This window comes from Sorex araneus, chromosome X (assembly GCF_027595985.1).
Source record: "Sorex araneus isolate mSorAra2 chromosome X, mSorAra2.pri, whole genome shotgun sequence".
NCBI classification, from domain to species: domain Eukaryota; kingdom Metazoa; phylum Chordata; class Mammalia; order Eulipotyphla; family Soricidae; genus Sorex; species Sorex araneus.
This window is the reverse complement of record NC_073313.1, coordinates 326,656,363-326,672,512: the sequence shown is the minus strand read 5'-3', so window position 1 is coordinate 326,672,512 and position 16,150 is coordinate 326,656,363. Positions and strand designations below refer to the sequence as shown.

Sequence of the window (16,150 nt, the reverse complement as noted above, 5' to 3'; positions counted from 1 at the left end):
TTTAAAAATCATATTCATTTGTCACTATAACTTTCATTTTCTTTTAATGTTTGGAGTCACACCAGTGGTCCTTAGGACCAACACCATCCCCCACACAACCAGCTTGGGGAGTTGTACCTGCTGTCCTCAGGGGACCTTTTGTGTCAGTGATTGAACCCTGGCTTTTTGTATGCAGTACTTGTGCTCCAACCCTTTAAGTTCTCTCTCCAGCCCCAGTCTTTTACCCTTTTACAAAGGACAGTTTTTCAAATTCAAATTAACTAAAAATAAATGCAGATTCCAGTACTCTTTGTTTAGTACTACATGCCTCTTATTTAAGTGGGTGATTAAAATAATAAATTTTTATTACTTAATAGTACAACTTATGTATTTTTTTGTTTGTTTTGTTTCTTTTGGCCACACCCAGCAGTGCTTAGGGCTTACTCCTGGCCTTGTGCTTTTGGAATCATTCCTGCTAGGCTAGAGAGAACATAGTAGCCTAGAGACCATAGTAGGCTAGAGACCTGGTAGCCTAGAGAGACCATAGGGCTTACTGGAGATGTAACCTTGGTCAGCTCTATCCAAGGCAAATGCCCTACCTACTGTACTATCTCTCTGGCCCCAATAATACAGGTTAAGAATTTTTATATAAATGGTCTCATTTGATCTTTACAACCACATTGTGAAATAGTATTTCTGGGATTATTGTCTCTTTCTTAACAGTTCAGACACTTGAAGGCTTACATGGTTAAGGAATTAATATAAAATTACTCAAATGGAACCAACATTAGAAACAAGGTATTTAGATCAGAAGTCTTCATTTTCTTTCTTTGTTTTTTTACCATTAAGATTTTTACCATTCAGCTTTTTTTTTTAATGGTAAAAATTACCATTAAGCTATTTTTCTGAAATAGCAACCTCCTCAGAAAAAATGGATCCTCTCCTTAAAATTTTGTATATTTTTACTTGGTACTTTCTGAAGTATATTTACTTGGTACTTTCTGATTATTTTTATATATTTATTTCCTTGATTAAACTCTGAATTATTCAAAGTTGGAGATCTATGTCATACGTTTCTTAGCACCTGACACTCAGGAAATGCGTATAGAATTGGTACTTTTTCTCAGTTAGAGTAATCTAAAATTCTGAATATGTGCATGTGTGTGTATAAAATCTTATATTTGGATAATATATATGTATATATTTAATAAGTTAAAGCTTCCTTTCCTTTCTCCTCTGAGATTTCTGGCAAGGCTTTATTCAACTTCCCTAGAATTTTATCCCTTAAAGCTTTAGATTTCTCTCCTTAACTATTCATTATCTCCTATTCTCTTCTTATGCTTGATGGAAATACTCCCCTATGGCTTTTAAATGCCCTAATTCTTGAGACAAAGAGATGACTTCTCCCCCCAAACTGAACTTCATGTCCAAAGAGGGACTATTACATCTTCTGAGGGAATATTACAAAAGATAGACCATGGCACTAGAGTCTGGAGCATTGATTTTTAGCCTTTTCCCCACTGTGATCCATCCCCTTTTAACCTTGTTTTCTTCCTGTGGCCTTCCTGTCCTACCATTTGGTGCCCTAATCTTGTACGATGTCCCCAACCTGCCATTTACATGATTTTCACCTGTAATGCCCTTGGAGTATTCTGGTGGCCTGCTGGAAACCATATGGCTTCCAATTGGGAAACAGTGCTCTATAATGTGCATGGAACATAATATATGGCTTGAGAATTGTAGTAAAGGTTAAATACCCTTTTAAATCGCTGTCTTTCTTAAATCACTATTTCCATGATATATTTCAGATTTATATAAACCATTCAGCGTGGGTCACTCATTTTTCAATATCTTATTGAACTTGCATATCCTGTAATGAAGAGTTTGTCTTCCATTAAGTTCCCAGTAATGTCTCTTTTCAGTTGTGACATCCTGCAAATGAGCTGATAATATTATTTTTAAAAACTGTTTGTGACTTAATAAACTTCCTAGGAGATAATATTATTTTTAAAAACTGTTTGTGACTTAATAAACTTCCTAGGAGATAATATTATTTTTAAAAACTGTTTGTGACTTAATAAACTTCCTAGGAGATAATTGTTCTTAGAAACAATTTTTATCTTTCCTCTCACAAAGAAAATCTGGAGTAGGCTTCCTTCATTAATTCAACAATTATGATTTAGATCTACTATATAATCAGAAATACTATATAGTCCTTTGGCCAGTGATTTTGAATTGGTGAGTGAATAAACTACATGCCCTATTGAAAAAGTTTAAAAAGAATGCCATGGAGAAAGTGTGCCCAGAGCACACAAAATTTCAGAATGTCCTCATTATCAGTGTTATGCAAGTGCTTAATCTAAAATTGCTTGGCCCTAAAGTTGAATTTCTCCTTAGTTTTTTACCCCAGGAATTTTTCTTGCCACACTCTAGTTCCTATTATACTGCACTTTAGATCAAACAGTGTAACAGTTAATGAGATCAGCTTTTATTTTTACAATTCAGTTTGATTATTCTTATTTTGACTTCCTATGGGATCATCTTTCTTTTCATACAGAACTGTATTGCTGTTGATCAGAATTATTCTTGAATATTGTCAATGCGTGGATAACATCCCATCTGTTACTACTGACATGCTTACTCGTCTGTCAGATTTATTAAAGGTGTGTATGATTTCATTCTGTTAATGAAAAAGTAGTTGGAAGAAGTAATTCATTAGGGTATGATTAATCTAAGACATTTCAAGGTTAATATATATAAGGTGTTAATTTTATGAAATTTGATTATGGTTGAGTCACATATTACTGGAAGAAGGCCACCTGCTTCCTTCTCACTCTGCATTTAGTGATTCCTCATTACACTCATAGAGTTGTAAATGACATTGGAGACAGGAGATGATTTGTTCGTTAGGTGCTGAACATGACTGAGGCCACTTAGGTCAAAAAACCTGGACTGGTTTCAAAAGTGCATGGAAGGAATTCACTGAACTTTACAAAATTCATCTCACTAAGGTTAGATATTTTTCTTAAATCATTCTTTCAGAACCATTGATGTAAAGTAAGAATGTGGTGATAATTTTATTCAACCATTTCATTATTAACAGATACTTTTAACTTCTAGCATAGAGAAAAGGCTTTTACAAATATCTGATATATCAATTCTCTCCCCAAATTGAGTTGTCATATTTTAGTCCAGAAAATTTTGTTACCCATTAGAAAATAGGACTTGTCAAATAAGAATGACTGAAACAAAACTAATTTTATAAATGCAGACTAATTTCTGAACTATTGATTTTTTAGAATTTTTCAACTTTTTCATACCAGACAGTGAATATTATTATTCAGGACACCTTCCTTGTTCTCTACCCCCATTTTTGTCATACATGCATAGATTCTAATTGCTTGTACTAGAAAAGTCATTTGATCCTTGAATAAGAGAAAAAAATCAATGTATTTGTAGAATTGTTATTAACAGAGTGCCAGCATCTGAAGAATAGTTTTTAATATGTTCTTGGATTTTTTTCTTCCTTTGTTAGTACTTCAATTCACGAAGTTGCCAGTTAGTTCTTGGAGCAGGTGCACTGCAAGTTGTTGGACTAAAAACAATAACTACAAAAAATTTGGGTATGAATTCTTGCATCTAACTCATATACCGAGACATTATGATAATACTGTGAAACTTACCGTGTTTTTATTATGTTGGATGTTTTTATGACTTTAAAAGTAATAAATGCTTAATTGATTTCTGTCTTACCATTAATGAAAATTTAATTTCTGGAGAAGTATTTTGAAGAATTATCATTCTAAAAAGCATAAATTATTTGGAAGTTGAACTACTGTAGAAAGTACTAAGATATGTATGAAGTCCTTTGGGGTTAAAATGTAGGATGATCATTCAAAAGGTATATAAATGTCTAGCTACCTCATGCCAGTAAAATTCACAATTTAAGTCCATTGGGAAGAGCAGTATGATTATTACATTACTCTATTCCATATAATTGTTTTAAATACAATTTCTCTGTCATTGCACTTTTATTTATGAAATAAATTGGAATCTGTATAAATAGATTTTTTTATAAATATATGTAATTAAAATTAGTTGTGTCCTTTTTTGTTTTTCTATGAAATATCTACTCCCTGATCTCCAGCTCTTTCTTCACGCTGCTTGCAGTTAATTGTGCACTACATTCCTGTGATCCGGGCTCATTTTGAAGCTCGACTGCAGCCTAAGCAGTATAACATGCTTAGGCATTTTGATCATATCACTAAGGTATTTCTCATACTTTCTATTGCAGTTTTATAAATTTAATTGTTTAATTATTAAATATTTTAAAGATATGTCTCTGGGACTTTCAAATAAACTGTTATTTCTCATTATAGGACTACCATGACCACATAGCTGAAATATCAGCTAAACTTGTAGCGATAATGGATAGCTTATTTGACAAGCTGTTATCTAAGGTAATGATTTCTGGAAATTATTAGACTTCGCTTAAAGATCTCGTGACTCGTCATTTTATAGAGAAATCCTTTGTAAATAAGCAGAAGTGCAAAAAATTCTATTACTCTCAAAGATATCAATTGGTAGAATATTAAATAATTATAAGGAGAATTTGATCATCTGATATGAGGCTACCTATAGTGACCTAATCCAAAGTTCTTTAACAAGTCAGATTCTTTGGGATTCAGATAAAACAATGAAGTGCTCAGAAATAGTTGACAACCACCTCGTATAGACTCACAGGAATAAGGAGAGAGAAAATATTTTCAGGGATGATAGAAATAATCTATGCAAAGTAATTCTGTATTAGCTACATGCACAGTCTTTAAGACACATTTTAGTCTGAAAGCCTTTTAAAGAATTGAGAACATAGAGGAGAAAAAAAGTAAATAAATTATATGTGATGTTACTCTATTTTCCAGACAAAGAAGGATATTTGAGGTACTCTTTTATTTCCCTCATAGATTATCTTGTTATTCATTTCTTCTTTCAATTCTCAGCAGTTCATTAAAGGAGACAGTTTCACAAAGAAGTTTCAGTTACACTAGGAGGGTATTTTCATAAAACTATCATTTTAATATCACTTACCATACTTTCACTCTTTTCTTCTTGACTCATGTTTTAGGAAGAAATAATAAACTTGAAAATTTGAAGACTAAATTGTTTTTTGCCCAAGGATGTGTTTAGCATAAGCTTACCAAGAAAGGTCCTTTAATGTTTTGCTTATTTTTTACATTCAGTTTTTGGGCCACACCCAGTGATGCTTGGGAGTTATTCCTGGCTCTCTCCTCAGGAATCACTCCTTGCAGTGCTTGGGGAACCAAATGGGGGACTGGGGAGTGAACCCAGGCCGGCTGTGTGCAAGGCAAATGCCCTACCTGCTGCACTATCCCTCCAGCCCACTTCCTCTTTCTTGGATCTTTCAGATTTTGAAGTGGCAGGAGGAGCAGTCATGTAAAAGTGATAAAAGCACCTGATTAAAGTGGTGCCCACTCACACTTACATATAGATATTTCCCTAAGTCTTTGAAGGTGACAATAGAAAAGGATGCTTGAAAAATAATACTGTGTTTTGTTTATAGTTCTCAACTGTTTTGACCTCTTGAACCCCTTTACTGTGGTCTCTTAAAAAATAATTGAGGGGGGCCGTTTGCCTTGCATGTGGCTGACCCAGGTTTGATTCCCAGCATACCATAAGGTCCCCTGTGCACTGCCAGGGGAAATTCCTGAGTGCAGAGCTAGGAGTGACACCTGTGCATTGCCGGGTGTGACCCAAAAACCAGAAAAAAAAATTGAGGATCATAAGAGTTTTTATTTGTACAAATTTTATTTATCATTAAGTATTGTATCAGAAATTAAAAGTCAGAAAATTTAAAGCACAAGAATGCACAAACACAATTTCCAGTAGCCTTTAGAATGATGACATTATCACAAATTGTCGAAAAATCCTCTGTTCAGTCATTAAAGAATGAGTATGAGATAATTATTATAGTGTTTTTATGAGAATAGCCTTTACCTCACAGATTCCTTTCACTCATTTCCCTCTGATTTTTCAAATGATAGCTAGCAAATGTTTTATACTTCTCTTTTAAGAAGCTTATAAAATTTATAGATGAGTAGACATACATATTTAAATGACACTGGAATACAAATAGTTCCAGTGTTTGTATGGAGAAAAATTATGGTTGGTTAGAATTTCTCTGTTTTCTTCACTGATGGCAAGTGCCACATAATATTCACAGATTTTTTTTTTATATATAATATAGGAATGCTACTGTTTATTCAGCCATTGATTAAGCTGATTAAATCTTCACAGATTTTAAGCCAAATATTTTTGTGCAAAAAAAGTGGGGTGCAACCATTACATGAAGCCTTTTAAAAAATTTTTGCCAGCATTTCTAAAAAAATTGCAGTAATTACATAGTGCTGATTATTATATAGTGAAATGCGGTAAAGCTAAATTAAAAGCAGTTTTTTTTTTATCAGTTTCCCTTTCAGTACATGGCAGTTGTCTATGTACTAAAAGTCATCAAAGAACACATTGTGATTACTCTTAAGAAATTTATCATATGGGGCCGAAGCACTTGCATGTGACAGACCAGGGTTCAATCCCTGACACCCCATATGGTTTCTCAAGCCTACCAGGAGTAATTCCTGAATGTAGAGCCAGAGTAACCCCTCAGCAAATACCCACCTGCCTCCCCCCAACACACACACATTTAGAGCTATTACTTATATATTGGTGTAGTAACTCTCCTTCTAGCTTTTATGTTTTTGTTTGTTTGTTTGTTTCTTTTTCCATGAGTATGTACATGCTTTTCTGTGGATGTTTTGTTTCTGGCGATGCTTCCAGTTTTTTCAGTTTTTCTTTTAACTGTCCCTATTCCAGAGTTTTGTTTTGTGGTTACCATGAGGTTTTAATTAGTCTCTCTGTGTTTGAGTCTTTTATTGTGCTGGTATTGAGTCATTGTCTAAATTTAAATATATTTGTGTTCTACTTTCTTTCCCTTTGATGTTTTCAATGTTGTCTCCTTTAATTCTCATTTCTTATAATACAGAAGAGTTTATGTTCTTTTGCTTTATTATTTCCTTTATGAAATAAATCCCTTTCAGCATTTCTTGGAGTGTGGAAGAACTGGTAAAGGGTAACCTCCACTAGCTTTTGTTTATCAGGGAAAAAACTTTTATTTCTCCATTATATTTGATAGATCATTTTAGAATTACAAATATTTCATGTATCTTTTCTAGTTTGTAGAGTTTCTTCTAAGAGAACATAGGATAAATTGATCCATATGCCTTTGTGTATTTTCTCGTTGGCAATCTTTTCTTTATTGTTGAGTTTTGATAATTTCACATTGATGTATCTTGGTGTATATGTTTTTACATTTAGATACTGGATTTCCTTTCAGCTTCCTGAGCTGTTTTACTTTGCAGCCACTTCTGGAATTGCCTACGGGCTACGTATGTCTCTATTCTTGAAGGTTTCTCCCAGTGGTCCTCAATGGAGTTTAGGTTGAGCTTGGGACTTCTGCATGCAAAGCATGTGCCCAACCCACTGAACTGCCTCTTTGGCTTAGCTTCCTGGATTTTATGGTTAGTTCTTTCCTTAGGTTTTGAAAATTCCCTGTTGCTTCTCTCAATGACTGCTTTGTTTTATTCTCACTCTCCTCTGATCTTCCCATTTTCCTTATTTCTGATGGAGTCTGGTAGTTCCCAAAGGATTTCTTCATTTTTCCTAAATCTACTTTTCCTAAATCTGCTGACATTTATTTTCCTTTTCTCTTATGCTTAATTAGGCCTGTTTTATATGCTTTCTAAAGAAGTTTTGTTTTCTTTTGTGTATTTTTCATATCCAGTATCTCTGTTTGAATTTTGTTATACCTTTAATCTTTGTTCAGCTTTGTTGAAGAACTTGCTCCAGCTCTACATTTCTTTATTTCACTCTGTTAGTATATACTAATGTATTTTATTAACTTTTTTATAATAATTATGGGAGGGAGCTCACAAACAATACTCAGGCAATCCCAGGAGCATCTCTGGTGCTGGTCAGCCTGACCGTGTATGCTTGGATCTGGTGGTGTGATGCTGCTTTAGTCCATTGGCTCCAGGGACGACTAGGATCATCCTGGTGTTATTTATAAGCCACTGGGGCTATACCTGGCAGTACTATGGTGTTGGGTATCAAACTTGGGACCTCTGAATGCAAAGCATGTATTCCAGCTCTTCTAGCCATCTCCCTAATCTCATAATTGTTATTTTTCATTCCTGTGTATGAAACTTCCATTTCTATATCATTAACATTTCAGTTTTCCATTGTCACTCATTTTGTCAAGAATTTAATCATTTTGGGCATTTGCTTCCTTCCTCCCGCCCCACACACACATACACACACACAAGTAGAAGATACTATAACTCTACTATAACTCTGGTTTGTAGATCTTTGGTATTTTGTTTTCTGAGATTTGGGTGTGTGAGAGGAGAGAAATTTTATCTGTTAGTGGGGCAGGCTACCAATGTAAGTTTGAATTCCTGCCCCTTCTCTGCTTGTGACCAGATTCTTCAGTCTCGACCATCAGTATTTGCTGCTATTAGTGGCTTTCTCTGGAGTAGGCTTAGCTGGATTTTCAGTAAAGGTGGGAGAAGTCTCAGCATAACCAAAAGCCTTCTAAGTTATGCCAATTCTTTCAGCTGCTAGGCATGTTTTTGTAATCAGAGGATCTGATAGCTGAGATTTATCACTGATTGCTGTTGAGGCAAGAGGCTATGCTATACTGTGGTTTTTTGTTCTCTCAGTTTCAGTTTCCTTTCAAATGGCTCTCAGGTGGTTACGTGGATCTGCCTGTTCTTTTGAAGAGCCTGTCAGTGTCCTAGAGATCTGCGTGTTCTCAAAGTTCAGGCACTTTACCTGGTTAGGTAGCAACCTGCACCACTCTGTGCCCTCTTCTGGACTGAGTAGAAATTTTTTTAAAAAAGAATCTTCCCCTGACACAATATATTTCTCATGTATATGTATGTGTGCTCTGGAGGTTTTGGAAAAGAATTAGGATCAATGTTTGACTTTTCCTGATAAATCCTCCTTCTAAAGAGAATTATTTAATGAGCTTATTATATAATCATCTCTATATTTAGTAGTCATTAGCATGTTTTGCTAAATTATTTTATAATTAAGGCATTATAATATTAAGATTTTATTTCTGTGGTATTCAGAAGCCCAAAGGTTGGCAATTCAGTGCTAGGGCCTGAGGCACTTAGGCCCTGAAGTGCTAGGGACCAGCAAGGGTACTCTAAGAGTGCTCAGGGGTCTTTAGGTGCATCCTTGGTGATGGTTGGAAGTGCTTCCAGGACTTAACACATGATGATGCCCTGGGAGGTTGTATGGTGCTGCAGTTCAAACTCAAGTTTGAATACACACAAGCATGATTCTTAACCTGCTCAATTCAACTCTATTTTAAAAGAAGGAATTTCTTAAAAGTAAGGATATGTTCATACATAACCAAATGACCATATCAAAGTAAGGAAATGAATAATTATTCCTTGACATTGTCTGATATTTATTCCTACTTGAAACTTACCAGTTATCCCTAAATGTCATTTTACAATGGCTTCTTTCAGCAAAGACTTCTACATTTGGTTATTGTTTCATGTCCTTTTATAACTTCCAAACACCTTTTTCTCTCTTTCTTTTTTTCCCCCCTCTCTTTTAGGGTTTTGGGCCTCCAGGAGTGGTGCTCAGGGCTCTGCAGTCAGAGATCACTTCTCATGGGGCTCAGGGGACCAAATGGTGTCTTGGGGAACCCATGTAAACCATTTTTACAGCAAGCATCCTATGTACTATCACTCTTCCCCCCCCACCTCTTGGTTAAAAATAAGCCTTGACTCTTGCAATTTAATATTTTCTTAAATATTCTCTATTATGTACGTCACTGATGACCTTCTTATTGCCTGGCATGTTATATTTCCCTGTATTCTCTTTGCCTCTTTGTCCAATTTGCTTCATTGGTTTCCCAGAAGTTTGGCCTTGTTTTTAATCTATATCAAAATAGATAGCATACAGTGGATAAAATACTTGCCTTGCCTGTGGACAACCCAGGTTCAATCCCTAGCACTCCGTGTGGTCCAGACTTTGCCAGCAATAAGCTCTGAGCACAGTCCAGTGTGGCCAAAAACAACAACAATAATGACAAAATAGTAGACAACATTTGGTTTAGTTTTGTCTCTCAGTTTTTAGGTTTTTATTTTCTTTATGAGAGTAATTTGAGGAAAGAAAAATAATCCAATTATGTAGACCAGTTTCTCAGAAATTGATAAGTAGAAGTACCTTTGCTTGGGTAGGTTGAAAAATTTACATCTAAATTTATTACTGGCTGGACTGACATTTCAGACAACATGCATTCATTTAGTAGGTAAAATTACGCTAGTTACCAGGGACTGAGCAAGGTGACTGTATATTTTAACCTTGACCTCAAATGGTAAAATATAGCATAGGAGGAAGTCTGTCAGTAACTATAAAGGAGATAGAATACATAAAATATCTTAAGAGGTTGATTTAGTACTGTTATAATTGTTAATTCTTTTTAAAAGAGATGGTTGCCATCAGGGGAGCTACACCTATGAAATGTTTGTGGGATGAAACATGTATGGAATTTTTTTAAAAAAAATTTTACCATGAGATACAGTTACAACGTTTTCATGTTTCATGTTCAGTTATACAATGACTGATCACCCATCCTTCCACCAGTGCAAACTTTTCACCACCAATATCCCCATTATCCCCTCCATGTCCATTCCAGTCATTTCCCTGCCTCTACGGCAGACAGTTGCTCAGATACTCTCTCTCTAGTTTTGGGCATTATATTTTGCTTGGATATTCCCACCACCATTCAAGCAAATGCCAGATCATTTATTTTCCATTGCTCACTTTGCATATCAGAAAAGGCTGGAGGAATAGTCCTGATACCCACATACTGGAGCTATGCTTGTAGAAGCTCATGGTTGCCAGGATTCCATCTGGGGAAGGCAGAGACTATACCTGCCCCATCTGGGGCATCGCAGTGATATTGGCTTGGTATGGGGCCTGGAGAATTCTCTGGTATTGTGGTTCCCGCCAGGACTCTTAACTGCTGTGTGTGGCAAGATGGCATCGGGGGTGGGTTATGTATGGAATTTTTATTTGCGAAATTAGAGCAAATAAAGTTACAGTGAAGAGGGACTCTCAGGTAACAGTATGAGCAGACGTGTGTGTGTGTGTTTGTGTGTGTGTGTGTGTGTGTTCGTGTGTGAGTACATAAATCATAAGGAGGAGGTTTAGTATTGAATTTCTGGAGTGAGGTATACTAAGCTCAAATTCTTTTTTTTTTTAATTAATAGTTTATTTTTAATTAGTGAGTCAACGTGAGGGTACAGTTACAGATTTATACATTTTTGTGCTCATGTTTCTCCCTTACAAAGTTCGATAATCCATCCCTTCATCAGTGCCCATTCTCCACCACCAGTAAACCCAACATCCCTCCCCCCCTCCCCAGTCCCGTCTCCCCCCACCCCACACTGCCACTATGGCAGGGTATTCCCTTTTGTTCTCTCTCTCTGATTAGGTGTTGTGGTTTGCAATAAAGGTGTTGAGTGGCCATTGTGTTCAGTCTCTAGTCTATATTCGGCCCACGTCATCTTTCCCCCACATGACCTCCAACCACATTTTACTTGGTGTTCCCTTCTCTGAGTTGCCCAGAATGAGAGACCAGCCTCCAAGCCATGGAGACAACCTCCTGGTACTTATTTCTACTATTCTTGGGTGTTAGTCTTATAGTCTATTATTCTATATTCCACAGATGAGTGCAATCTTTCTATGTCTGTCTCTCTCTTTCTGACTCATTTCACTTAGCATGATACTTTCCATGCTGATCCACTTATATGCAAACGTCATGACCTCATTCTTTCTAACAGCTGCATAGTATTCCATTGTATAGATGTACCAGCGTTTCTTCAGCCAGTCATCTGTTCTAGGGCACTCGGTTTTTTTCCAGATTCTGGCTATTGTAAACAGTGCTGCGATGAACATATAAGTGCAGATGTCATTTCAACTATACTTTTTGGCTTTTTTGGGATATATTCTCAGCAGTGGTATTGCTGGGTCAAATGGGAGCTCAACCTCTACTTTTTTGAGAATCGTCCATATTGTTTTCCAAAAGGGCTGAACTAGCCGGCATTCCCACCAGCAGTGTAGAAGGGTCCCTTTCTCCCCACATCCTCTCCAACAGTGGTTGCTTTTGTTCTTTTGGATGTGTGCTAGCCTCTGTGGTGTGAGATGGTATCTCATGGTTGTTTTGATCTGCATCTCTCTGACGATTAGTGATGTAGAGCACTTTTTCATGGCCTTTTGGCCATTCGTATCTCTTCCTTGGTAAAGTTTCTGTTCATTTCTTCACCCCGTTTTTTGATGGGGTTGAACTGGTAGAGTTCAACCAGTGCTTTATATACCATTGATATCAACCCCTTATCTGATGGGTATTGTGTAAATATCCTTTCCCATTCTGTACATAGTCTTTGTATTCTGGTCACTGTATCTTTTGCGATGCAGAAGCTTTTTAGTTTAATGTAGTCCCATTTGTTGATCTCTGTTTTTACTAGATTGAACTAAGCTCAAATTCTTTGTCACAAGTTAGCCATTAAGTAGCCTCGAACAAATGATTAATTATCCACAAGCCTTAGTTTCAGACTAATTATAACAACAGAGCCACATAAGGTAATAGTAGAGATAATGAAATATGTGGAAACCTTTTTTTCTCATGTGTCGAAGTATAGCAAGTTCTAGCAAATGATCCCTGCTTATGCTTTTTCTGTTGTTTAATAACACAAGTAATTCTGTTTAGCTAATGTATTAGGGTGAATGAATGAAGTTGAAGATCTATCAACAAAATAGTGGAAAGGTCTGACCAGTATAGTTAGGCAATTATAATAATTTGCATTCAGTAGCATTCACTGTTTCTGAGGATATAGTTTGAAGACTTTAATAAGTGTATATAGTAGAACTGACATAATCAAGATATTCATTACTGTGAAAAATTATCATTTTTTCAGTCAGGTTTCTCCCACACTACTCATGCCTTGGTAACCACTGATCTGGATTCCATTCATATAATTTTACCTTTTCCAGAGTGACCTATAAATGAATTCTATAGGATATAGCCTGTTGTGCCAGATTCCTTTCACTTAGCCTAATGCTTTTTAGAAAATTCATGGATATTTTATCATGAATTAGTGCCTTGCTCCTTTTTATCATAAAGTCTTATTCGCTGTGTGCATATACCACTATTTGCTTATGTTTTCGTCTATTGATAGACCTTTGGGTTCTCTCCAGTTTGGGGCTGTTATAAATTTGTCTGCTATAAACACTCATGTACACATCAAATTAAATTCTCTTGAAGTAAATACCATAGATTGAGCATTTATAGTTATATGTAAGTATACAACTGTATAAGTTTATTTAAAAATTTATCAGATTATTTTCAAAAGTGACTATAATTTTGTCTTCCTACTTGTGATATATGGACTGGAGTGATAGCACAGCAGGTAGGGCATTTGCCTTGCACATGGCCAACCCGGTTTCGATTCCTCTGTCCTTCTCGAGCCCGGCAAGCTACCAAGAGTATCTCACCTGCACGGCAGAGCCTGGCAAGCTACCCATGGTGTATTTGATATGCCAAAAACAGTTACAACAAGTCTCACAATGGAGATGTTACTGATCCCCGCTCGAGCACATTGATGATCAGTGGGATGACAGTGCTACAGCACTACAGTGCTTCTTGTGATATATGAGAGCTTTAGGTGCCTTTAATCTTCACCAGCACTTTTTTAAATCTTTTTTTAATCTTAAAGTTTAGTCTGTGAGGTCGGAGAGATAGTGCAGTGCTAGGATATTTGTCTTGCACACAAATAACTCAGGTTCAATCCTGGCATCCTGTATGGTCCCCCAAGCCTGCCAGGAGTGATTCTTGAAGGCATAACCATGAGTAACCCCTGAGTACTGCCAAGTATACCTGAAAAAACTATAAATAAATAAAATTTTAGTCTACTGGTAGGTCTGTGTTGAATGATACCTCATAATGGTACTAATTGACACATTGACTTATTTATTAAGCATCTATTCCTATGTTAGTTTACCATTACTATCTTTCCTTTGGTAAAAGTTCAAATATTTTTGCCCTTTAAAAAATGGGTTTATCCCCTAACTGATAAAATTTTTATATTCTAGATATAATTCCTTTATCAAATACGTGATTGCCTCCCAGTCTGACACTTTTTCATTTTCTTTTTTTTTAAATTTTTTTCTGCCTTACATTGTGGTTTACAGTTGTTCATGATTATTTGTTATAGACATTCAATATTTCAACACCAGTCCTACCACCACCATTGCATCTCCCCACCATCATTATTTCCAATTTTCCCAAATACCCCTTAAGTCTGCTCCCATAGCAGTCCCTCAATAATTTTTTATATTGCATGTTATAAATAATTTGCTAAAAGAATAATAAAATGTTTCCTTAGAAGGAAGTTAATGAAGATTGTTGTATCTCACCATGGCGCCATTATGCCCTTTTATAAGAGATTACTAACATGTTTTTACAGGTTGTCTTCTGTGTTTATATTTTGTTAATCAAGATTGGTTGCCTTCCACATTACATACCATTTAATCTGGTGTGCTACTCTTGATTTATCAGTGTGTAGAATTTTAAATGTTGCTTCAGAAAACCCAAAATTTTTAATGGGGTGATACAGCTGGAGTTAAATTTTTAACTGGTTAGTAGCTTTGGGGAAGTATAGGGAGATGGGGCGAGGTAGCCCATCCCAAACTCTGAAAGCCTGGAGATTTTGGTCACAAAACCTGCAAACCTGAGTTTTTCAGCAGATGAATTTCTGGATGAGGCTTGTCTGAGCAGTGGAAGTCTCGTTGGGAACATGGTGGTGATTGTGGAGTGTGGAGGTTTTTGACTGCCAGGGCTCTGTTTGGCAGGCATGAGGCTTACCCACCTTCCTTCTGGTATTCTTGCCCTCCTCCTAGTGGTAGCCAATCTCTGCTTTGATTGACATTGTATCCTAGGGTAAGGTTTTTTTGTTTGTCTTTTTTGTTTGTGTTTTTGCTTAAGAATGGACATGTTTTTTTACAAGCCCTTATAATTGTCCTGGATATGATATTGTCTGGTTCTGCTTCTCAGTGACTTAAGACTTTGCTTTTGAGTAAGTATAGAGTTCGAGGAAGTGATAGCACTTGTTCATTTTCCCATATAGCAACCAATCACCTCTTCATGCCTATGCAGCTGAGAGTGTCTTTCAGTGTTTTACCCTTACCCCAATGCTGCTTGTGAGCTCCTCCTAGGGCCTATGGAGAATTATGAATGATTGCATATTCCCTTGTGACTAGAGTGCTCATTTATTCTGAACATAAACCTTTTGAGATTTGTTAAAATCTATTTTCTTATTTGCTTCTGGTATGGTTTCCTGTTTTTTCTTTTCTCTGCCAAAAGCAAGACTATTCCTTTGTCTGTCTCTCTTAGAGAGCCTTGTCACTGTTTGGATTTATTATCTTGATTCTCACTGGTCTCTCTTAGCTAATGGACTCTAGAAAATTTTGATGAATGATCCCAGTTTTTTCTTGTAGTTAGGGTTAGTAAAAGCATTCTCTTGCAGTAGTCTAGATTTTATTTGATTTTTCAAGCCACATCCAGCAATGTTTAAGGCTCTGTGGCTTAGGAATTACTCCTGGCAGCCTTGAGGAATCAAATCTGTGTTGATTGTGCAAGGCAAGCACCCGCCCCACTGGACTATCCCTCCAGCCTCATATTCTACCCTTTAAACAGAATCCACAAACTTTTAAACTAAAGAATAATTTCGTTAGAATTGTACTTTAAAATTATTCACCAGATCATATGTAAAATAGATTTGAATTGATAGGGTATGTCTTCTCATCATATATTTTCATTTAATTATTTTCCATTGAAGATTCAGTAGCCCAGATATGCTGCTCTGGAAGCATTCTTCAATAAAAGACAGACATCCCCTGAATGTCCTACACCCATGTGCCTGTAGCATGCAGATACTAACTTCCTAGGGGTGCTGTAAGAAATACCACAGTCAATGGCTTCAAGCAATAGAAATGTATATTGTTATAATTCTGGAGA

General features: G+C 36.2%; 1 protein-coding gene across 4 annotated transcripts in view; it reads left to right on the top strand.

The window, feature by feature from the left end:
* Positions 1-16,150, top strand: part of VPS54 (VPS54 subunit of GARP complex) — a 77,371-nt gene that overhangs the window by 51,935 nt on the left and 9,286 nt on the right. For 3 of the 4 annotated variants that reach the window (XM_055120018.1, XM_055120016.1, XM_055120019.1), the window contains 4 exons: positions 2,537-2,642; positions 3,515-3,602; positions 4,127-4,248; positions 4,359-4,439. In XM_055120018.1, coding sequence (XP_054975993.1) covers positions 2,537-2,642; positions 3,515-3,602; positions 4,127-4,248; positions 4,359-4,439 — 397 coding nt within the window. Of the gene's footprint in view, positions 1-2,536; positions 2,643-2,889; positions 2,991-3,514; positions 3,603-4,126; positions 4,249-4,358; positions 4,440-16,150 lie in introns of those variants that run through there. The other variant, XR_008627204.1, reaches the window with a different exon arrangement.